Source organism: Ranitomeya variabilis, chromosome 1 (genome assembly GCF_051348905.1).
Source record: "Ranitomeya variabilis isolate aRanVar5 chromosome 1, aRanVar5.hap1, whole genome shotgun sequence".
Taxonomy (NCBI): Eukaryota; Metazoa; Chordata; class Amphibia; order Anura; family Dendrobatidae; genus Ranitomeya; species Ranitomeya variabilis.
In genome coordinates, this window is record NC_135232.1 from 163,507,579 (window position 1) to 163,531,213 (window position 23,635).

General features: G+C 41.2%; 1 protein-coding gene across 2 annotated transcripts in view; it reads right to left on the reverse strand.

Moving 5' to 3' along the window:
• Window positions 1–23,635, reverse strand: part of STARD4 (StAR related lipid transfer domain containing 4) — a 30,635-nt gene that overhangs the window by 511 nt on the left and 6,489 nt on the right. For both annotated transcript variants that reach the window (XM_077290287.1, XM_077290297.1), the window contains exons 2-5: window positions 13,459–13,572; window positions 7,463–7,512; window positions 7,217–7,343; window positions 1,809–1,923 (exon numbers count right to left, since the gene is read on the reverse strand). In XM_077290287.1, coding sequence (XP_077146402.1) covers window positions 1,809–1,923; window positions 7,217–7,343; window positions 7,463–7,512; window positions 13,459–13,563 — 397 coding nt within the window. In that variant the 5' untranslated portion in view covers window positions 13,564–13,572. The remainder of the gene's footprint in view (window positions 1–1,808; window positions 1,924–7,216; window positions 7,344–7,462; window positions 7,513–13,458; window positions 13,573–23,635) is intronic.

The window sequence follows — 23,635 nt, forward strand, 5'->3', positions numbered from 1 at the left end:
TTGAGCAAGACCCCATTGCAGTCCACACGTTCATTCTTTTTGATGTTTTTTTTTATCTGATTGAAAAAGATGCAGTGTGCACACATCCTGAAGGGGTTTTCTGTTTTCAGTAAAGTTGTTTCCACCGATGCAGTTTGTTGTAAAAAAAAACAAAAAACAAGCAGCGCTTTACTCATCCTCCATAGGTCCATCGCTGAGTCTCTGATGCTGCTGCTGTCTGTGGTTTTCTGCAACACTGATGATGTAACATTAATGCAGTAAACAACACAAGACACTGAGCACAGCTGAGAAGCAGTGTTGGACCAGGGGAGGGTGAGTAAAGTCCAGTTAGTTTTTTTAACAACAAACTGCATCTGTGGACACAACTTGACTGAGAATGGAGAGCCACTTTATGACCATGTAAAGACCTCCAAACAAACTGGATTAAAGTCAGATGAAGTTGACAGTCAGGTTTGACCAATCACCTAATGTGTCTCCTGTCTCCTCCTAGATGATGTTAGGGAAAATAATGATCAGACAGTTTAAATCGAAACAGCCGATCCATTTGTTTTCAGGGGAGAGACTCTTCCCATACAGAAAATATGAACTCTCGGCTGATCCGAGCATTCATATGTATGGGGGAGTAGGACAGACCTGTCAGCTCACAGTTATCATGGGCTTCTTGAGACTTATGGACACTGTATGAAGACCACATTTGGATTTACATGTCTGGGTTGCTTACACTTGGGCTAATTTCACAAGAACCCTCCACCAAATGTCAGGGACAGAATGTAGATCAACACGGAGTCCTATGGTGATGAAATGATCTAAGATGGTTCGAAAAAGCTGCGCGGAGCTTGGATCGAGAAGCTGTAATACAGACGCTAAAATGTTGACATACAGGAGTCATTTAAGACCAGCCTTAATTTTATCTACATTCTCACTGGTATTGAACGTTCTGGAAATGAGGAAAACTCCACGGTCACATCAGTAGATTATAGTATAATGTTACAAAAGCCCATCTACTGCTCGACGTGAAAAAATCTGCAGTACACCCTATAGATCTTGGGAAGTTTTGCTACATATGGATTTTGCCATGAATTTCAAAAAAATTCTATAATGGAAAGTGTTCAATATACAGCTCTGGCAAAAATTAAGAGACCACCACATCAAAACCCTGTCATGGGCAGCCCAATCTCCAGACCTGAACCCCAGTGAAAACCTCTGGAATGTAATCAAGAGGATGATGGATAGTCACAAGCCATCAAACAAAGAAGAACTGCTTACATTTTTAGACCAGAAGCCGTGTGAAAGACTGGTGGAAAGCATGCCAAGACACACGAAAGCTGTGATGAAAAATCATGGTTATTCCACAAACTATTGATCTCTGAACTTTTCCTGAGTTAAAACATTAGTATTGTTGTTTCTAAATAATTATGAACTTGTTTTTTTTTTCGCATTATTTGAGGTCTGAAAGCACTGGTTTTTTTTATTTTGACCAGTTTTCTTTTTCAGAAAAAAAAATACAAAATTTATTGCTTGGAACTTCGGAGACATGTTGTCAGAAGTTTATAGAATAAAAGAACAATTTACATTTTACTCAAAAAAACCTATAAAGAGAAACAAATCATACAGACTCAACATTTTGCAGTGGTCTCTTAATTTTTGCCAGAGCTGTATATCCTATAAGCGTCCATAAACAATAAGTCTAAAGCTTAAAACTCCTTAAACAAATGTCAGCTAACACACAGAGACAAAATAAAGTCCAAAATAAAATATATCACTGATTAAAAAAAACACATTGAGAATTGAAAACATTGGAATTATACCGCAAGTTAAAAGGCCGTCTTCATATTTTGTGGTGTAGGAGAAGTCTATGAACTCTCTTGGGGAGATAATGTTCAAAAGTTGTCCAGCGGTCGTATAGCGCATCACGCAGCAACCCTATTGTGGGAGAATAGTCAAATATAATACTTCTTAGATGTGTTCATAATAATAAAAATTATAGAACATACTAATGTATTTGAGTGCGCAAAGGTGCCCTAATCTGCAGATATGAGCAGCAGACCCAAGTTCTGCAACTATACTGAACTTATAAGTTATCACATAGCCATATGATAGAGGATAACTTACTGATCGCTGATGGTCCGACAGCTGAGACCCTCATTGATTCACTTAATTCATTGAATGGGACTCCGTAGAGCCCTGTCTAACTGAAGCAGAAGATGAGCGAAGTTGTTCTGCACCTACGCTCCATTCATGGCCACACAAGGCCCATTCATACAATAAAAGACACCAGAGACAGTAGGTGGAAGTAAAGGCCGTGTCATTTATTTTTGAGTAACTTTAAGAACCATAAAACACGTTTCAATTTCTTTAAATTAATAACTCTTAAATAACCGAAAGTTTAACCACAATACCACCAATCCACCCAAAGGGCGATTTTCCATAAGCCGGGGCTCAGAGAGACCTGGCCCCCCCACCACAACACAGCCATTGCTCCACCATTGTCTGCAGGTCTAAATTAAAAATGTCCAAACCTATGTCTGAAAGATGAACCAAATCGGTACGGAATAAGCCGGGTAAAAAACCTTCGAGTTCAACGTGTCTAAAAGAAAACCCATTAATCATTGGCAGAAATCTACACAAACCTCTGTTGACTCGTTTCCGAATTCTCTCAAAAAAAGATAGCTCCTTCGTAGACCAAATTAACCTAGGAATGATCTCAGAGAATGCAAAACAAGTGAAAGGAAAAGATTGCTTAAAAGAAACAAAATCAGATCTTAAACGAGATAAAAGATCTAGGGTTTTGGATCTCCCGAGATCATTCCCACACAAATGGAAAATCACCAAATCAGGAGGAGGAAATTTAACGAAGCATCTATTCAATTCAGGGAATAAATTAAACCAGGATAAGCCTTTAACGCTGTGCCAAAAAATTAACACCGAATCTTGGCTGAAAGAAAGGTTCTCAGAATAAAAGCGTTGGTTGGCTCTCTTCTGCGCCCAAAACACATAAGAGTGTCCTATGATCCATACAACTCTGGCACCTGAAATGAAATCAAAGTCAGTTATCATATAGATCGTGTCTCACATACAGCTTAAATCTTCCTGACTCCCATCTACCCAGTTGCATTATTTGAGAGTTTTGCAGCCCAGCTCTCGCCGCCTCCGTTGCCGCTCCTATTCGGAAGGAATGTGAGGTAAATTTTAAATGATCTTTCTTTAAGAAACGCAAACACTTCTTCAAAACCGAGTTGAATTGGAAAATCGTTGCGGGAGAACCATCTGAATGGATAAACAAAGGACCAGGAAGAGAAGGTCTAACGCGAAGCCAATTTGTGGTATTAATTAAAGGGCAGAAGTTTTCATCAGGTTTCGCCTCGATTCTCAGTCTAACTCCTCTGCCCAACTGGTCAGTTTTAGAGCGCCTAACAAATAAAAACAAATGTGAGTCCATAATTGACACGTCCGCAACCATCAAACCCGAAGGGTTGCATTTTTTCTCCGAAACCAATTCCCCGACCCGCAAAGCACCAAAATAAGCTAACGAAAAAGCAGAAGAAAATAAAGCGGTTTCAAAAGAATCGGTACAAACTTCACGAAGGGATAAACAAAGGTCTTTCAAAAAAGAAAGGGAAATCGGGCGTCTACTATCCGGTTTAAAACTAGACCTTTTAAAACCTTTAAAAAATTGTTTGATAGGGAATAAACCAGTCAACGGAGTTTTGCCGAGCAATTTCAGAAAAAACGAGATCCCAGCTAGGGATTTAGATACCGCCGAAAAAGATAAACCTTTATTACATAAAAACTCGAGAAATTTCAAACCTGAAATAGGACTGGAGATACTGAAATTAAAATTGTTAAGATTGCAAAAGTTAATCCATTCTTGCCATGCGGCTGAGTAATCAGCCCATGTTCTGGCTGATAATGAATTAGCAATAAAGCGAGGAATCAATTCAGAATTATTTCCCAAATCTGATGAGGGCAAGCCGTAGGATCCAGATCTGCTGAAGGAACCTGTTGGCGAAAGATTTGCCATTGTTGACAGCAAATAGAATCGGTGATTACAGATAAGTTACTTGTTCCACTTTTAGCTTTTAGCCAAATATTTAGCTTCAAACAAAGAAGGACTAACTGTCTCAGGATTCTCATAGCCCAGCGATTCTTGGATGATAGTGTGTTAATTCCAAGAATAACACCGGGATCATTTGACAAGATCAAAATCCTATTATCCTTCAGTAAATGCCCCCACAGAGACAGGCCAATGAAGATAGAAAAGAGTTCCAGAACCATAGCGTTCTCTACTATCCTGTTCAGGACCCAAGAATCTGGCCATTTGTGAAAAAACCAATGAGGCGAAAAAAGGATACCGCAACCTAGATCCCTTCTACAAGAAAAAGCAAAATTAAAATTGTCAGCAAGGGTAAAAGCCGATTGCCAACAACTTTTACCGTTGTAGGTAGTCAAAAATGTACGCCAAATCACAGCATCCTCTCTCAACTCAGATGATATTCTGATATGAGATTCCGGAGAAGAGACTCCAATCGTCGAGTCATACAGACGTCTGGAAAAACTCCTACCCATCGGGATAACGCGTAAGGCGAAGTTCAACAGACCCAATAGAGACTACATTTCTTTTAGAGTAACCTTCTTACGCTGCAAGAATTTGTCAAGGGTAGAGCATAATTTAGAAATTTTTTCGTCCGGAAGTCTACATTCCATATGCATTGAATCCAAGGTAATACCTAAAAATTCAATCACATTGGTGGGTTGGCAGGTTTTATCATGAGCTAAAGGGACACCAAATAAGTCACACATTGCTGAGAAGCTGTTTAGTGCCGCTAGGCAAGCATCCGAAAAAGGCGGGCCAACAAAAAGGAAGTCATCCAAGTAATGTAGGATTCCAGCATCCTGAATGCTTGTTTCCAATACCCAGTGAAGAAAACACGAAAAGCTCTCAAAATAAAAACAGGATAACGCAAAGCCCATGGGTAAACACTTATCAAAGAAAAATTGATTCTCAAAATGAAAACCCAGAGAATTGAAGCCAGAAGGTTTAATAGGAAGTAATCTAAAAGCAGATTTTATGTCCGCTTTTGACATCAAACAGAATCTGCCAAATTTCCTAAGAAGATCAATGGCAGAATCGAATGATGAATAAGAAACGGAACATTTAGACTTGTCCACCTCATCATTCAAGGAGGAGCCCAAAGGGAAGGAGAGGTGGTGAATTAAACGATAACTTCCAGCTTCTTTTTTGGGAACAATCCCGAGGGGGGACACCCGAAAATTCAAAAACGGGGGACGGGAAAATGGGCCAGCAACCCTGCCTAACTCCAGTTCCTCAAAAATCTTTTTCCTTGCCACTTCGTGATGGTGGTTCAGAGTAGATAAGTTCCTAACCACTTTACATCCGGAACCTTTAAATTGGGGAACATCAAATCCAAAACAGAAGCCATTAAACAAAAGCCTACTAGTCTCCTGTTTTGGGTAAATGCTTAGCCACCACAGCATTTCTACTAGCTTCACAGGCGTCTGCGCCTTTAGGAATGGATTCCTTTGAAGCTGAGTAGGATGCCTGTTTCCTAAAACATTTGAACAAGGGGTGTGGATTAGCGCAGAAGGAGCACTCGTGCCGAAACCTGCACGAATTACCCCATTTGCATGCAGTTTCATTGAATGCGAAACATACACCTTTTTTTGGAAAGCTGGGAACCGTTTGTTTGGCAGCAAAATGCCTTTGAGGGAGCATCAAATTAATCCACAGCCCGACATCTTTTACCCCCCAATTGATATCCGGGTGGACAGCCAATTTTTGTCTGAAAGCCTCATCGTAGTGGAGCCAGGCGACACCTCCAAAGTTACGATAGGCCTCTAAAATAATATCCAAATGCTGGAATTATCTGGAACAAAGATTGGGAAACTTCTCTCCTAGCACAGCTGAATAGGTCGAGAATGCCTGTACCCAATTGTTAAAGGACTTAACGGAACCCCGCTTGGAATCATCAATATCCTGTTTAATATCTTTCTCAGGTCTATTCAGCTGATCCCTACGAGGAAGCAAAGAGAATAAGTCCACATAGCTATTGTTCCAAATGAGATCTTTGACAGATGAGCTCAGGTGAAAACCAAGTGGCGAGAGCTCACATGTCAAAGCCTCCTTGAACGTGTAACAGGTTACAATCAGGAATAGGGGATGATGGAGGGATAGAGGGTATACTAAAAACATCCCCTAAGGACTCTGACAAAACACTCCTTATAATTTCTTTCAGTTGGTCAGGATAAACAGACAGGGGTACATTAATTGTCTCACCCCTAGTAGAAGCACCTCCTCTGGATAGCTGGTCAGGATGGCAGCCGGCACTCGAGCTTTGTAGGGAAAGCGAGGACGGCTGAGGGTTTCTTGAGGGAGGAGATGACCGAGGACCAACCTGGACATCAGGCTGTAACCTGCTGGACGACACCGGAGTCTGCTGGCTGGAATCCTGGGATAACAACTCCGCCTGTGAAAAAGACGCCGCTGCAGCGCTTTTACGGCTGCCAGCGGCGAGCAGGAAGGCGGCACTCAGCGATGAGGTAACAGGCGCTTCCTGATGCCGGGCGGAAGGTTCCCGAGAGGCACTGCAGGAAACACTTGATGGACGTCGCCGCTTCTTACTTACATCCGGTCTTCGGTCGGCGGGGCTTGTCGGCGGAAGTGACGGGGACTGTGATCTCCGAGGAGTCTTTCTCCGGGAACGACCTGAAGCGCGAGCTGAAGCCGCCGCTGCTAACTCCTGGACCGGGGGGTGAAATTCAGCGTTCGGGTCCTGGGAAGAGGGACCGAGAACTTCCGACGCAGGTAAAGGCTCAGAAGCCAGGCAACTTCTTAACCAGCTTTCACCGTCTTCTTTACCGGCTCTTAGCAACAGCTGTTGCATAAGGTCCTCCATACTTCAATCTTCGGTTTCTTCAGAATAACCGTTGACTGAAGGGAATTCAAACTGCGGGGCTTTTTATATCAACAGAAAAAGCCCGCCAAGACCGAATCAACCAATGAAATTCTTTAAAATTACACCGCCAAAAGTAAGGCAAAACCAGTTAAAACCTGCTCTTGGCTACCAGCCAAAGCATTACCTCAACCACAGATTTAGCTAATAAATTTCCTTCAGGGCCTGTGAGGCCATGAGACCCCCCCTATAATGTAAAATTATGGACGGGGGAGGGCTAACATTCTCTAGAACAGACGAGGTACCTGCTCAAGATCTTTGATGATATCCATTGTGGTCATCAAACTGTCCCATTGTAGCCTGTAAGGTCCCGGTCGGATATAGTCTACAATCTTGTTTGTGACGTCTTTCACAACTCCCTCCACTTTGTAGCTGGAAGAAATACAATTCAGACAGGAATGAAAGCTCAACCTTTAAACACACGATTGATGAAATATCCTACATATCAAAAATTCCATAGACGGTACTTCACATTTTTCATAGACACTCACAGGCATCCACTAAATTCCTCAGAAGGTTTGCGCCAGACGGTCACATCACTCTGGAAAACACAGAAGTCAAGGTCAATAATGTAAGCTCAAATAACGCAAAACAGAGATAACACAATACAATCAAATAGACTGAGCTGTTATCATAGAAAGTACACAAAGGAATAAAGTGATGGAAATATACTGCACACGTATACGTTCTGTACGTTCTGCCCTAGCATCTCTTTCAGCAGCATTTACAGTTAGGTCCTAAAGAATTTGGACAGTGACTGACTCTCTGTGATTTGACCTCTGCAGGCCACTAGTTCTTATTTAGAATGAAACAACTGAGATAAAATTGAAGTGAGTGCAGACTTTCAGGTTTAATTAAAGGCGCTGAACAAAAATATTCTGTGAAAAGTATAACAACCAATTTTCTACAAAGCCTCCCCATATCAGGGGCTCAAAAGTAATTGGACAAATTAAGTTTACCATAAATAAAATGTTCATTTTTAATACTTTGTGGAGAATCCTTTGCAGGCAATGACTGCCTGAAATATGGAAGCCTCGAACGTCACCAAACTCTGAGTTTCCTCCTTTGTGATGCTTTACAGGCCTTCACTGCAGATGACGTCTGTTGTTGCTTGTTTGTGGGACTTTCTGCCTTAAGTCTTGTATTAAACATGCAAAATTTTGCTCGATGGAGAGAGATCTGATGAAGGACTCGCCCATTGCAGAATATTCCACTTCTTTGCCTTAACAAAATTGCTGGATTGCTTTCACAGTATGTTTTGGGTCATTGTCCATCGGCGCTGTATAGCGCCGTCCAATCAACTTTGCTGCATTCGGTTGAATCTGAGCAGAAAGTATCGCCCTATACACTTCAGAATTCATCCGACTCCTTCTGTCTTCAGTCACATCATCAATAAACACTAGTGATGACCCAGTGCCATTGGAAGCCATACATGACTAAGCCTTCACACTGCCTCCACCATGTTTTGAGGAGGATGTGGTGTGCTTTGTATCATGAGCCGTTCCAAGCCTTCTCCTTACTTTCTTTTTCCCATCAGCTGGTGCAGGTTGATCCTAGTTTTACCTGTCTAATGAGTGCTTTTCCAGAATTGGGCGGCTTCTTTTGATATCTTTTGGCAAAGTATAATCTGGCCTTTCCATTGGTAGTCCTGATTAATAATTTGCACCTTGTGGTGAACTGTTATGATCTGGTGGCCTAAGAGCAGCATGAGACGTACTCTGGAGAAGGTGGTACCTGTACTGACCGCAGACCCTGAACCTAACACCGCAACTAGAAGTAGCCGTGGAATGTACCTAGTGCTCCCTGGACATCTTGACACAGCCGGAGGACTAATTACCCCTAAAGATAGAAAAGGGAAAACTATCTTGCCTCAGAGAAAATTCCCAAAGGATAGGCAGCCCCCCACAAATATTGACTGTGAGAGGAGAGGGAAAAAACACACACAGACTGAAATCAGAATTTAGCAAAGGAGGCCACTTCTAGCTAAATAGAAAGGATAGGACAGAGTACTATGCGGTCAGTACCAAAACACTAGAAAATATCCACCACAGAAAATACAAAAACTACACAGCTAACTAAAGATATGGAGGGTATATCTGCATCTCCAGAGATACCAGCTTGGCTAAACAAATCCTTATACAGACCAAGCTGGACAAGACAAAAAAAACATGGAAAAGAACTGAACAATAAGGCCACAGCATGTGGACAGCAAAAAATCAAGGCCAGGAGAGACCAGGCAGAGATGTGAATCCTCCAGGAACAATGGACAACTGGCACTGACTAAAGGGTGAAGCAAGAGTAAATAGCCCAGTCAGATTTGCAAAAAGTGAACACACCTGACAAATGCTGTGACTCAGAGACAGCAGCGCTACCACTTACAACCACCGGAGGGAGCCCAAGAGCAGAATTCACAACAGTGAACTCTCTGTATTTGCTCTCATGAAGCCTTCTCTTTATGGTACTTAGTTACTAAACACCTACTTCATGGAGAGCGTTCTTCACTTGGTTGGATATTGTGAAGGGTTTTTTTTACCATGGGAAAGATTTTACGATCATTCACCACTGTTGTCTACCATAAACGTCCAAGCTTTTTGAGTTCACAAGTACACAAGTGCATGTTTTGTTTTTTTTTGCAAATTGTACCAAACTGTTGATTTGGCCACTCCTAACATTTCTGCTATCTCTCTGATGGATTTCGTCTTTTTTTTCAGCCTAATGATGGTCGATTGAGAGCTCCTATGAGTGCATGTTGTAGGTTCACAGCAGTTTCCAAATGCCAATGCCACACCTAGAATCAGCTCCAGACCTATTATCTGCTTAATTGATGATGGATTAAGGGAATAATCTATTAAAAAGCTTTTGAGATAATTTAGGATGTGAGTACCCTCAAATTAAAGCTGAGTGTTGGCACTTTAAAATTAAGTCCATATTGATTATATAACCGTATCTTGAATATGTCTTGGTAAATAGCTAAAATGCCTCCAAAACTTGAGTAATTTTTCAAATGTTTCTGACCTTAACTGTATATATACAGTGGGATAAATAAGTATTTGATCCCTTGCTGATTTTGTAAGTTTGCCCACTGACAAAGACATGAACAGTCTATAATTTTAAGGGTAGGTTAATTTTAACATTGAGAGATAGAATATCAAAAGTAAAATCCAGAGAATCATATTATATAAATTATATAAATATATTTGCATTTTGCAGTGAGAAATAAGTATTTGATCCCTCTGGCAAACAAGAATTAATACTTGGTGACAAATCCCTTGTTGCCAAGCACAGCAGTCAGAAGTTTTCTGTAGTTGATGATGAGGTTTGCGCACATGTCAGGAGGAATTTTGGTCCGCTCCTCTTTGCAGATAATCTTTAAATCATTGGGAGCTTCAACTCCCTCCATAAGTTTTCTATGGGATTAAGGTCTGGAGACTGGCTAGGCCACTCCATCACCTTAATGTGCTTCTTTTTGAGTCACTCATTTGTTGCCTTGGCTGTATGTTTTGGGTCATTGTCTTGCTGGAAGACCCAGCCACAACCCATTTTTAATGTCCTGGTGGAGGGAAGGAGGTTAATAAATAATAATATAATAACACTATTTCTGTCCTTCCTATGACTTGCACCCTGCATCTTCATCAGGTTTTGCCTTTGTAGGCTCTAATTCCAATTTTCAGTTCTCTCTGAACTAGTGGGTGGAGACTAGCTGCTATGATGTTTCATATACACAGTAATGGCAGACGTGAGGGATTCCTGTTCTATGTAGCACACAGACCGAGGCACCCGCAGCATGAAAGACATTATACAGCAGGATTAAAGAACTGAATCATTTGATAGAAAGTTGCTGCTTAATCAGTGTGCTTTCCTGCCAGTGCTTCTCACCCCTCTCTGTGCCCCATCCGTGGAGTATAGGAGGAGCGATGTGATTAGACAATGACCTGGCATTGTGTCTAGTCTTCAGCATGACGGAGTTGAGCTCTATTTTCAGACTGGACATGTTCCAGAGATGGGAAGAAGTGGCTCATAAGTGGAAAAGAAAGCAGATTTCTCTGTCAAGATATATTATAACGTTTACTACATTCACCTGTACAATTGATTTATGCAAAGTTTAATGAAACGACAGTGACCATTGAATATCTATGGATTTTGAATGGGATGTCATAAAAGCTCCTGTAGGTGTAATGTGTAGCTGTCCCAATACTTTCCCCCGTTCTGTGTATATTAGATGCTGAATGATCTAATAACGAAGATTAACAAAAAACAAACAGGCTCAAGTGATGTACAATGGAGTTCACATCTTCACCAGTGACCTCTACGAGCTAATTCAGATTACAGTCTGGAAATTGTATGATACTTAGGACTCCTAGTAGATGTTTAACCAGTATCTCTTACATGAACAAGTTCACTATGACCTATTACTTTATCATGTAGAGGTCATTCACCCTTTCCCATCGTGGCCAATTTCTATTTTTGCGCTTTCGTTCTTTCATCCAAACTTTTTCTTTTTCCTACATCATTGCCATTGTTTGTTTTTGCTTTAATTTGAATTACATCTTTCTCTTTTACATGCAATGAAAAAATGAATTTTTGGGGCCTAACTTTTACAGGGTTCGAGGTGTAACAAAAATAACTTGGCAGTGGGATTCTTTAGGTCAGTACAATTATGATGGTAGAAAACTTGTGTAGTGTTTTTAAGTCAGTGGCATTGGGGGAATAAAAAGGGTGATACAATTTTTTGCAGCAAGGTGTCTGGCAGGGCGTACATGAAGGCACATGTCACTCGTCAGACGTCCCTGATTCATTAGGAGGTGGGCGCCTCTTGATAAATCAGAAGCCTGGCAGTCTGCCCGCCCCATCATCACGATTGGTGTGGAGATCGCTGGCCTTGATAAATGGGCATAAGCGCATTCAGGCTGCAAACTATCTCCATCCACCTAGCGTGACTATGGATAAGAACAAGGACACAACTGAAGCCAGAGGCCAAAATTAATTAATTAAAGCACGGGATATATTTCTTCAAGTTAAAAATATGTATCCAGTGAGACTCCCCAAACAGATGTGGTTATTGCTAACGCTCATTTATTGGGTCCAAACATGTGATCAGCACAGAACTGATAAACCAGTTGTCCATGAAAATAATCTGAGTTGTGTCCTGACCCCGCGCATTTACAGCATTACATTTATCGCTGTATTTATGACTACTAAGATACAGGTCTTGGTTGTGCTGAAGATTAAATCTTTTCTCAATTGCTGAGTACAAGATTGTAGGAGCAAAGTTTGACATGGCTATAAGGTTTACTACACAGGTATCACAAATGAAGTACTAGACCTGTCACAAATAAGCAAATGAGAGAACTGCTAAAATCCTCATATCCTACAAGTTTCTGTAAGGCCTCATTCACACGTCGGTAAAACCAGGAGTGGAACTTACAGAGAAAAAATATAACTGAAAAGTTAACACCTGTTCTGTGTTTTGGGGATACTCCTGAAAAAAAAAATCCTGAAGTGTGAATAAAGCCTAAGAGATGGAAAGGATACAACTTGAAAAGTTAAAGATCCTCATAAAAATAAGGGTGAGACCACACAATGGGGTTTATCTTGAGGCTGAAACTAAGCCCACCAGTGATTGGCAACGGGTGCACAATTTTGTTTCATAATCACACAGTCATTGGCTTTTTCAGGTTGCAGAATTTAGGCCGCGAGGCCAGGTGAAAGGTGTGGTCCCACCCTAAGGGTGGGCGCACACAACAGTTTTCTCTCCATCCGAGAAAAACGCTCCGATTATTCTGATCAGAATCTGATTAGAGTGGCATCAGTTTTTTCTCGAACGTGGAGAGAAAAAAAGTTTCTCCACCTTGTCCATTCTGTCAGTCCATGAAAACTGGATCACACTCAGATGTCATCTGAGTACAGTCTGATGTTTTTCACCCATAGACATGCATTTTGACCTGACAGATAATTAATCAGGCATGTCACAAATATTTTGCTCAGACTGCTGGAACTGAGGAAGAAAATTGGATATTTGCACAGCGCCACAGAATATCATGGGCACAAGTGCTATCTGTAAAAACCACAGACAGCACTCATTTGAGAAAATCATTTGTGTGAACAAGCTCTTAGGCCTCATTCAAATGTACGTGATTTTTTACATATGCAAAACCGGCCTGAGTTTCATCAGTATTCTTCGTTCACGTTTCATCAAGGTATGGTCTGGGTGTCAATTTGACTATTTTTCATCAGTGATTTTCATATATGAAAAAAGAAAGAATTAAATGACAAAGCTTCTCCTATTCATCACAATATAGATCAGAACAGGACACGGACTGTACTCTGAGGCCACGCGTGCCATCAGTGATTTCACAGACCAATAGAGTCCTATGGGTAATTATAATCCATGATGCCTATAAAAAACAGACATGTATCTGTGATTTTTTTTGCGAACACACGGTCTAGAAAAAAACACAGACATTTATAATACTTGAGAGACACTTACGGATTTCTTAGCCACACTCCACGCGTCTTCAGGAATGTTGTGGTACTGGATCAATGTGTTCTGCAGTTTTGTTGACATGGATGGTACATCAATCTGGTCCTCCATGTTTCTAAACTAAAGCCAAGGAAAATAGAAGAGGTTATAAACAAAACGGTGACATCACTATATCCAGAATCAGGAAGTGTCGAGGTGATTAATGAAATCATATTGTAATGTATAATTAAATTATGTATCAAGATAAAATGGCAGGAATTTGTGCGGTGTGTAATGTTAGCCCCCCCGCGTAAGCACAAAAAGAAATACAGCGGGGGTCTCATGGCCTCATAAACCCTATTTTTTATGATATGGCTTTTGTAAGGAGAGGTCATCCAAAGGTCAGGCCGGTCAGCTGTGGATGTGGGAATCTGGTTTTATCCAGTCTTGGCTGGTTGATTGGCGCCCTTTTTTGGCCGTTTTTTATTGGCTATTTGAATCTTGGGCGCCTGATTTTTGTCTATATAAACCCTGTTTTTTGGGGTTTTCATCATTCAGTTTGACAGAGAAGAAAAGAAGAAGAACTACCTTGAAGATGGAAAGCCTCCTTCAGCAGATCCTGACAAGAGCCGGAGCCGAGGGTGGAGCGGACTAGCTTCAGCGCTGCCTGGCTATAGAACCTTTGTCGGCAGCAGCTGAGTCTGTTCCTCCCCCTGCAGAATCATCCCTTCAGCCGCCGGGTCAAGCGCTCATCCAGCCGCCGGGTCAAGCTCCCCCACAGCCGCCGTGTCAAGCTCTTTTCCAGCCGCCGGGTCAAGCTTCTTCAATATCGCCAGCATCTCCAGCTTCCGGGCGGCTCAGAAGACAGAGGGTTCCTTATTCCCCCTCAGCGTCGCCGCCTGCATCCAGCCGCTCCAGACAGGAAGTGAGGGGAAAGTCTCGGCGCCGCCCTCCCCGGAAGTCTCGCAGCCCAGCGCGAGACTTCCGCAGCCTGGTTGAAGATAGAGCGCCATCGTCGTCTGCTGTTCCGGCCGGGAAGCCCGCAAACCACCGCGGCCGTAAAAGCGCTGCGGTGCCAGCGGCTCCTGCAGCGGTGTCAGCTCCAGCATCCGCTGGTCTTACCAGCGTTCATGAAGATCTGGTCTCGTCCCAGTCGGATGAAGAGGAGTCCTCGGTCGCAGCAGCTTCCAATGTGAGCTTGCCTAACTTGGAGGGCTTGAGCTCCAGCTGCTCCCGAGATCCCAGGACCGGACACCAGCCATCGAGGGGTGAGACTGTTAATATACCTATGTCTGTCCCTCATTCACACCTTTCTAACTTAATAAGGAAAGTGTTAGCGGATACTTTAAAAGAAATTATTCCTTCTACTGCACGCTTAGCAGATTTGCCTAGCGCTGCGGTTTCTAGCGCAGTAACCGCTAACACTATTCCTATTAATACATTTAAAGAAGCTCTGACGTGCGAGTTATCGCCTTTGGGATTCCATTTGAGCTCTGCTGTTAAAGAGCTCATTTGGAATAATCAGTATGTAGATATTTTTTCTTTATTACCTAAGAAAGATCAGCATGTCAGAGCAGATAAAAAAGATGATAAAAATGAGTCTGATGAATTTAAACGCACGAACGTTAAATCATTTACCAATTGGGTTCAAGCATTTTCCATTTTTGCTGCAGTCTTGGGGGAGAAATCTCCCCATCTCTGCAGTAAATTATTTCAGCACTTAGATATTATACTGGAAGCTTATCGTAACTTCGGCGGGTTCGCCTGGCTGAGTTATGATGAGGCTTTCAGACACAAACTATCAGTTCATCCTGAGCTCCATTGGGGAGTGAAGGATATTGGTTTGTGGATCAATTTAATGCTTCCACAAAGACACACTACTTCTAGGCAGACTTCTTCTAACACTGTGAAGCGTGGCGTTTGTTTCGCCTTCAATGATTCCTTTTGCAAATGGAATACTAATTGCAGATTCCGCCACGAATGTTCATTCTGTGGCAACTCACACCCAGTGGCCAAATGTTTCAAGAAACAAGCATCTCAGCAGCCCTCTTCCAGGGAACACACTACAAAAAGCACAGACACCAGTGATACTAGCAAACATGTCCCCTTGGTTAAACAGGTTTCCAGATCAGGAGACCAGTAGGTTGTTGTTTTTTGGTTTTTCTGAAGGATTTTTTGTACCTCAGTTTAAAGGGGAGGGCTGTCTGATTGTTTCTAATTTACCTTCTTTAAAGGCCAATCCGGGAGTAGCTAGGGACAAAATTTTGAGTGAAATTCAATTAGGCAGGGTCGCAGGCCCTTTTAACACACCTCCGTTTTCTAATTTTCGTACATCCCCTTTGGGTATAGTTCCAAAAAAAGAGGAAGGTTCATTTAGACTAATCCACCACTTACCTTACCCTTCTGGTTCATCTTTGAACGATGAGGTGGATAAGTCTTTAATTTCAGCATCTTATTCTTCATTTGATTCTGCATTGGAGATCCTCCGTAAATTCGGATGCAATGCTTTAATGGCTAAATCGGACATTAAATCAGCGTTCAGGCTTCTCCCCGTCCATCCTTCTGGTTTTAATTCTCTAGGTTTTTATTTTGATGATTGTTTCTTTTATGATAAATGTTTACCCATGGGTTTTTCTTTGTCCTGTTTTTATTTTGAGAGTTTTTCCTCCTTTCTTCATTGGGTCGTGCAATCGTCTTGTAAAGAAGCGGGTGTCCTCCATTATTTGGACGACTTTTTATTCATTGGTCCCTTTGGCTCCTCTATTTGTGAGGATGCTCTTACCAAATTTATTCATATGTGTGAATACTTCGGCATCCCTATCGCCCACGAAAAGACAGTTGGTCCTTCTCGATCCATTGAGTTTTTGGGAATTACCCTGGATTCTATAAAAATGGAATCTCGACTTCCGGCGGATAAAATTTTTAAACTTTGTTCTGCTTTAACTAATTTTTTGTCTAAAGAGAAGGTTACTCTTAAAGAAATTCAATCCTTATTGGGATTGTTGAATTTTGCAGTTCGGGTGATTCCTATTGGTCGGGCGTTTTGTAGGAGCTTATATGATGCCACCAAGGGTGTATCTTCACCCCATTCTCATATTAGGGTTCGTTCTGCTCTGAAGGAAGATGCCAGAATATGGCTTTCCTTTTTATCAGAGCATAACGGTAGATCCTTGTGGCAGTCATCATTTGTAGCTGCGGACTCTTTCCCGTTTCTTTTTTCTGTTGACAAGCATCTCGGTGGTTGCATCCTTTTTGCCTCCCATTGGACTTGTTTTTGTTGGCCAGAGTTTTGGGTTTCTGAACGGTTTGTTTCTAATTTTACGGTCCTAGAAATTTTTTCTATTTTTTCCGGAATTTATACATGGGGGTCTCTAATGCAGAATTCCAGAATTTTGTTGCTTTCCTCCAACCAGGCGGTGGTTTTTGCCATTAATACTTTATCTTCAAAAAACACTCTAGTAGCCAGAATTTTGAGACAATTAGTTTTGCTATGCCTTAAAAATAATCTTTGGTTGAAGGCTAAGCTTGGACAGAGTAAGCTTATAGCTTTAACGGACTCTTTGCTTAATCGTCAGTGGTCGAATTTTTTTCTACAGGTCCCGTATGCGGATTCAGAAGCAACCCTCTTATCCCCTTCAATCTGGGAAGTGATCACCCTTTGATACCGCATTTTATTAAAAATTCTCTGTCCGAAAGATCATGGGCTGATTATTCAGCCGCATGGCGTAATTGGAGTAATTTTTGTGAGTTAAACTATTTTGACCCTTTAGTTTCAGACCCTGCGGCAGCGCTCAAATTTGCTTCTGAAATGGCCCAGAGGGGTCTGTCGTACTCCGCGATAGCAAAAAGCCTTGCAGGAGTTTCCTTTTTTCTGAAACTTTCAGGTAGCATTCCTTTAACGAATTTTTTCCCGGTAAAACAGTTTTTGAAGGGCCTCAAAAAATCTAATTTTATGCCCGATACTAGAAGACCTATATCTCTATCACTGCTCAGAGATTTATGCTCTAGTCTCTGCAATGTTTGTTTGAATTCTGAGGAGGCGCTTTTATTTAGCGCCATTTTTTCTTTATCATTTTTTGGGGCACTAAGGATTGGCGAAGTAGTCTCCGCCAAAAAATCCAAACCTTCTGGACTCTTGTTGGCAGATATTCAAATCCATGAAGCCTTTTTAATCCTTTTTATTAGGAAATCAAAGACGGATCAGTTAGGAAGAGGTTCAAAGTTGAGAATTAATGCTATTTCCGATCCATCCATTTGCCCTGTGAGTAGGATGTCTATTTGGCTTCAAACTAGACCTTTAAAGCAAGGCCCACTGTTTATTCATAGGGATTTATCACCGGTCACTGTATTTCAATTTAATTTTATTTTGAAGAAATGTTTGTCTTTTTTGAACTTGAAACACTTGAACATTACTTCCCATTCTTTTAGGATCGGAGCAGCTACTGAGGCCTCTAGGGCCGGGTTTTCTGAGGCCGGAATAAAAGAATTGGGGAGATGGAACTCTAATAGATTCAAACTGTATATCAGACATGATCTTTATGATTATTAATTATCAATTTTCTTTTAGGTCCGTTAGTTATCTGGATAGTCGGACATTCTTTTGTCTTCTGGGCCCAGAAGAGGGCTAGTCAGCGAGTTTATACAGAGAACTTATCTTTTAATATGTCAGTTATTCAAGTTTGGTGGCTCGCTGTTCGAGGTCTGAGTTGGTTTTCCCTGGTTATTCAAGTTAAAAAATGGCTAGAAGAATACCCTTCCCCTGACTTAATTATTTTTCATGTTTCTGGGAATGATCTCGGAAAGATCAGAACCATGGATTTGTTAGCTACTATGAGATCTGATATGATTGGTTTTCGGTCTATTTTACCTCATTCATCTTTTGTTTTTTCCGAGATCGTTCCCAGACTATTGTGGCATAATAACCGTTTTTCTTTTTTGGAGAAAATACGCAAAAGAGTGAACAAAGCGATGGAGAAATTTTTTCCTTTGGTTTCAGGTTTTTCTTTCAGGCATTCCGACCTTGAAGGTTTCTTACCTGGTCTTTATAGACGAGATCTAATTCATCTATCGGATATTGGATTGGACATTTTCAACCTTGACCTGCAGTCGATTATTGAAAGATGGCTGTGTGGTGGTGGGGGGACCAGATCTCTTTGAGACCTGGCCTGGTGGGAAAATCACCCATGTATGGGTGGATTGGTTTTATGGAGAAGTATGGAAATTTGGTTTTAAGAGATGAGTATATTTATTGGTATTTATTTAACTTATGTAACCCTAATAAACTACACGGCCATTTTTATCCACATTTTAAGTGTTTGGTGTCTTTTTTATGAATGGGTTTTGTGATGCCATGTTAGCCCCCCCGCGTAAGCACAAAAAGAAATACAGCGGGGGTCTCATGGCCTCATAAACCCTATTTTTTATGATATGGCTTTTGTAAGGAGAGGTCATCCAAAGGTCAGGCCGGTCAGCTGTGGATGTGGGAATCTGGTTTTATCCAGTCTTGGCTGGTTGATTGGCGCCCTTTTTTGGCCGTTTTTTATTGGCTATTTGAATCTTGGGCGCCTGATTTTTGTCTATATAAACCCTGTTTTTTGGGGTTTTCATCATTCAGTTTGACAGAGAAGAAAAGAAGAAGCCCACCCCCCCTTCCCTTTTATTAAATGCTTGATTTATTTGTCGTGTAGTTTTATTGTGGGAAAATCACCCATGTATGGGTGGATTGGTTTTATGGAGAAGTATGGAAATTTGGTTTTAAGAGATGAGTATATTTATTGGTATTTATTTAACTTATGTAACCCTAATAAACTACACGGCCATTTTTATCCACATTTTAAGTGTTTGGTGTCTTTTTTATGAATGGGTTTTGTGATGCCATGTACAATACTGTCAATGGTTGTTACTTAACAGAAACTCTGACCACAGGCCAAACACATGTATAGTTCCCTATATATAGGAGAAATTAGAACATCTGCAATCATGTGCTCTGTCCTCATGTAGATAGAGCAGTAGCGAGTATGTCATGTGTATGGAGTCATGCGGATATTACTGTGGGCTCTCCATGTGCCGTGGTATGGTGTCTCCTCTAGGCCACATTCACACGTTCAGTATTTGGGCAGTATTTTACCTCAGTATTTGTAAGCCAAAACCAGGAGTGGGTGATAAATCCAGAAGTGGTGACTTGTTTCTAGTATACTTTTCCTCTGACTGTTCCTCTCCTGATTTTGGCTTATAAATACTGAGGTAAAATACTGACCAAATACTGATTGTGTGGACATGGCCTAATAGTGCACAATAACCCACGTTTCCTCACATATTCATAGATATTCCGTCTTTTTCCTTTACACAGTACAAAACTTTGATTTCATTTTTATCCATGCATCCGGCAAAGCCACAAAGGCCTTTACTGCATTATACAAAGTTCCTATGGATCTCTATTGGGGCATTTTAATTCTGTGTTTGCGTAAGTTATGGCCAGAAACATAAAGGCCTCTATGTAAACCAAAAGAATACCCATTTGGCATTGAATGGGCAGTATACATTGGTATACTTTATATTTTTCATGTATAGGAAAGTGTAGCCGTGTGACTGGACCTTGCATACTTAAAAAATTTGAACTTCAAATTTGCAAATGTTCAGATTAACCTCCGGCACTGGCGGCGCTATTTTTGCTGGAGACGGCCAAACGTTAACCTAATCATGCACCGCCTCCAGCGCCATTTTGCTGGAGAATGTTGGGACGTGAATGTGAGTAAGCGCTGTCCTTTGAGGATAAATCTGAATTTTAAGACATTTGTCTAAGGGCTCCTATACTCGGCAGTAATTTTTCTCTGTACACAAAAATACGGTTCAAAAATACCGTCCGAGTTACCGTAAGTATTTTTGAGTGTTATCAGAGTTTGCTCAGTGTGTCACTATTTACCATCAAAGCTTGGACAGAGATTCATCACTTTGTCTCAGATAAAAAATAAGGTTTCTTAAGCTTCTTAAATCAAACAGTGCGTGGAAAACAGAAGCACGCGGTTAACATCTTATTGATGGGCGACTTTTGGTGATACAATACTTGGATCAAGTCTCCTTTTGTGCGGACAACTCGATCTGAAGAAAATATCGGACATGTCAATCTCCCCATAGACTATCATAGGTATCACTGCTATCTGTGAAGAACGTTGGATAGCGCTTGCATGAGAAAAACTGACATCTGAATAAACCCTAATGATGAATGCTACGGTATTATAATCAGTGGCATAAGTCAGAGCTTCCGGCTATGTCAGGAGATTTCCACAGCATCTGAGTTGAACATAACACCTGAATTCCAGGTTATTTCTGTCAGTAGATTTTTGCTATGTAATCTGAGAGCAGCATGATGTAGTGGCAGAGAGCCTGATTCCAGCAATGTATCACTTACTGGCCTGCTTGGTGTAGTTTTGATAGAATTCCTTGTTTTCTCAGATGTAGATGTAGCAGTGCTCAAATGCTGAGATGTGTATAGTCTGCTGATATAACACTGATTGTGTTGAAACTACAACACACAGCTTAGCCGAGAGCCATCTCAGCCTGATCTCTCATACACAGGGGCGCTCGCTCAGCCGACAATCATCTTATCCTGATCTCTCATACCCCAGTTGGAAGGTTAGGACAATACAAGCGCCATGAGTAAGAACATCCATATTTCTAAATTCAAAACGCCCAGGATTTTTGCACAATGTCTGATTTTTAAAAGAGTGCTGGATAATATTCCTGATTTCTCACTGTCATGTTTTGCATTGTTGTTGTTTATAGTTTTGACCTCAGAAGGTGAAGTTGTCACATTGTACTGTATATACTGCATTGTGTGGTGTTGTGTAGTATTGTATCTGCTGTATTGTACATATTACACTGCATATATCGCACTGTGTGATGTTAGAGTGTATTGTATATATTATACTGTACATCTTGCATTGTGTGGTGCTATATAGCACATATTGTATTGTGTGATGTATAGCATTGTATATATTTCTTTGTATATCTTATTCTGTACATCTTGTATTGTGTGGTGTCAGATGGTTTTATTTGTATATGTTGTACTGTATATATTGAATTGTGTGATTGGTTTTGGATATATTGTGTTGTGTATATCGTATATGTTTTAGATCTTGTATTGTATGATGTTGTTAGAGTGTAATGTATATTTTATACTGTATATCTTGTATTGTGTGGTGTTATATAATATTGTATATATCGCTTTGTTTATGTTGTACTCTCTGATGTTGGCACATTGTGTAGTTTTATTTCCATGTCCCCATGGGCACAGTCGGAGCTTTATCCCATTTGTTCTGACACATATCACATTAGTAGATGAGCCACTGATGGGCACAGATAGAACATGCCTCTTGTCCAAGAACAGTATATGGGTCCAATATCTCATCATAATGCACAGTTCCACCTGGTTTGGGGGTAGCCGTGGCCCCTTTATTTCTAGGGCCCCTTTGTGGCTTCACAGGTGGCACCAATGCCCAAGATTTGCCCCTGCCCCTCTTGCATACATAGCACATAGATACCCCTTCCTCCCACCTCTCATCTAACTCTCTCCTTGACAACCTCCAATCTGCCTTCCGCCCCCACCACTCCACCGAAACTGCTCTGACCAAAATTACTAATGACTTACTCACAGCCAACAGAGTCAAAATAAAAGAAAGTCAAAACCGCACCCTTTTATATATAAATTGAAGGTCTCAGCGGACACAAGGGCGCACGTCCAAAACCAAGACCACAAAGAACAAAAAGAGACCTTTATTGATAAAGGTCTGTTGACCGAAACGTCGCTACAGGAGGCAGAATAAATGTAAGCTCCTATCTTTTCACCATCCATTGTGGCGCTGTCTTTTTGCTACTCACAGCCAGATTTTCATAATCTTTCTTCAAAAATTTTGGGTTTGCATAAATCTTTGACGAAAACATGGTGGAATATCAGAAGTCTAGAGGAATATAAGAAGGCAAATTTTGTACCTCGTGGATTACGTATTCAGATTTTTCCAGCTTGGGAGGCTACTTCAGATTTTCGTAGTACCTGGGAGGCCGGTCTGGCTAAATGCTCCACCATACTGATAGATATGCTCATAGAACATGATCAGACCTTTTTCAATAAAATTAAGGATGAAATAAAAGCTTGTGAAAGCAGGCTTATTGAATTTGATAGGGATACCCAGGTGAACCCTTTTCAACAAAAACTGAAAAATCTGATTGACACTTTTGAAAAAGAGATTATCACCCGTAAAAGGAATAAATTTCACAGAGACAAATCAGACTACAATAATGGAAGAGCTTACAGATGGGTACACCGGGGGAATAAAAGACCCCTTTTGGATGTCCCAAGTAGGGTGGTGGAGAGTCAAATAAATCAGGACATGTCCTCCAGTGATTTTTTGTCTTCAGACCCCAGCGACGTAGAAGGACCTGTCGGAGGGGTCGTAGAAAAACAAGGACAAAACAGAAGGAAGGGCAGGGGCTACAAGAATTGGTCACCCACGTACCAGAGGGAAACCAGGTTCAACAAGAGGAGATGAAAGATATTGCACCAGATACAGCTCAACCGGGTAATCTACAGATTGTCAATTTGTCCTCATACGTTCTTTCTGAATCTGAAATGAAGATCTTATCGCGTGGTCTATCTTTCTCTCCTATGAACTCTTTGAATAAGTTTACATTGGTCAAGGATCTTTACCTTTTTTGTCGTCAAATTACCTTTAGATTGTTATACAACCAACCATCTTTATTGGATAATTTCCAAGATGACGAGAGACAGGTCCTCCAGGACCTCTTGGAATTACTGCAGGAGAATGAGGGTCCATCGTCCAGGGGCAGGTTCACTAGACACCTTCCATCACAGGCTACTCCATCTTTCTCCCTGTTCCCTGCGGTACAAATATTTTTTGATAAAACTTGCCGTGATATTGAGAAGCTGAAATTGGATCCTCACAAGGCAAATAATCTTAGCAAGGAAGAACTTAAGGCCTTACAGGGTTTGAAGAAGAATAAAGAATTTGTGGTACGTGAAGCAGATAAAGGGGGCAATGTTGTATTGTGGCCACATGACCAATATCTCAGGGAGGTCACAAGGCAACTGAATAATGATCATTGCTACACTGTTTTACCCTCAGATCCAACTAAATTCTTTAAGGATCAGCTTGATTGTATCATCCACAGGGCCCTCCAAGACTGTGTT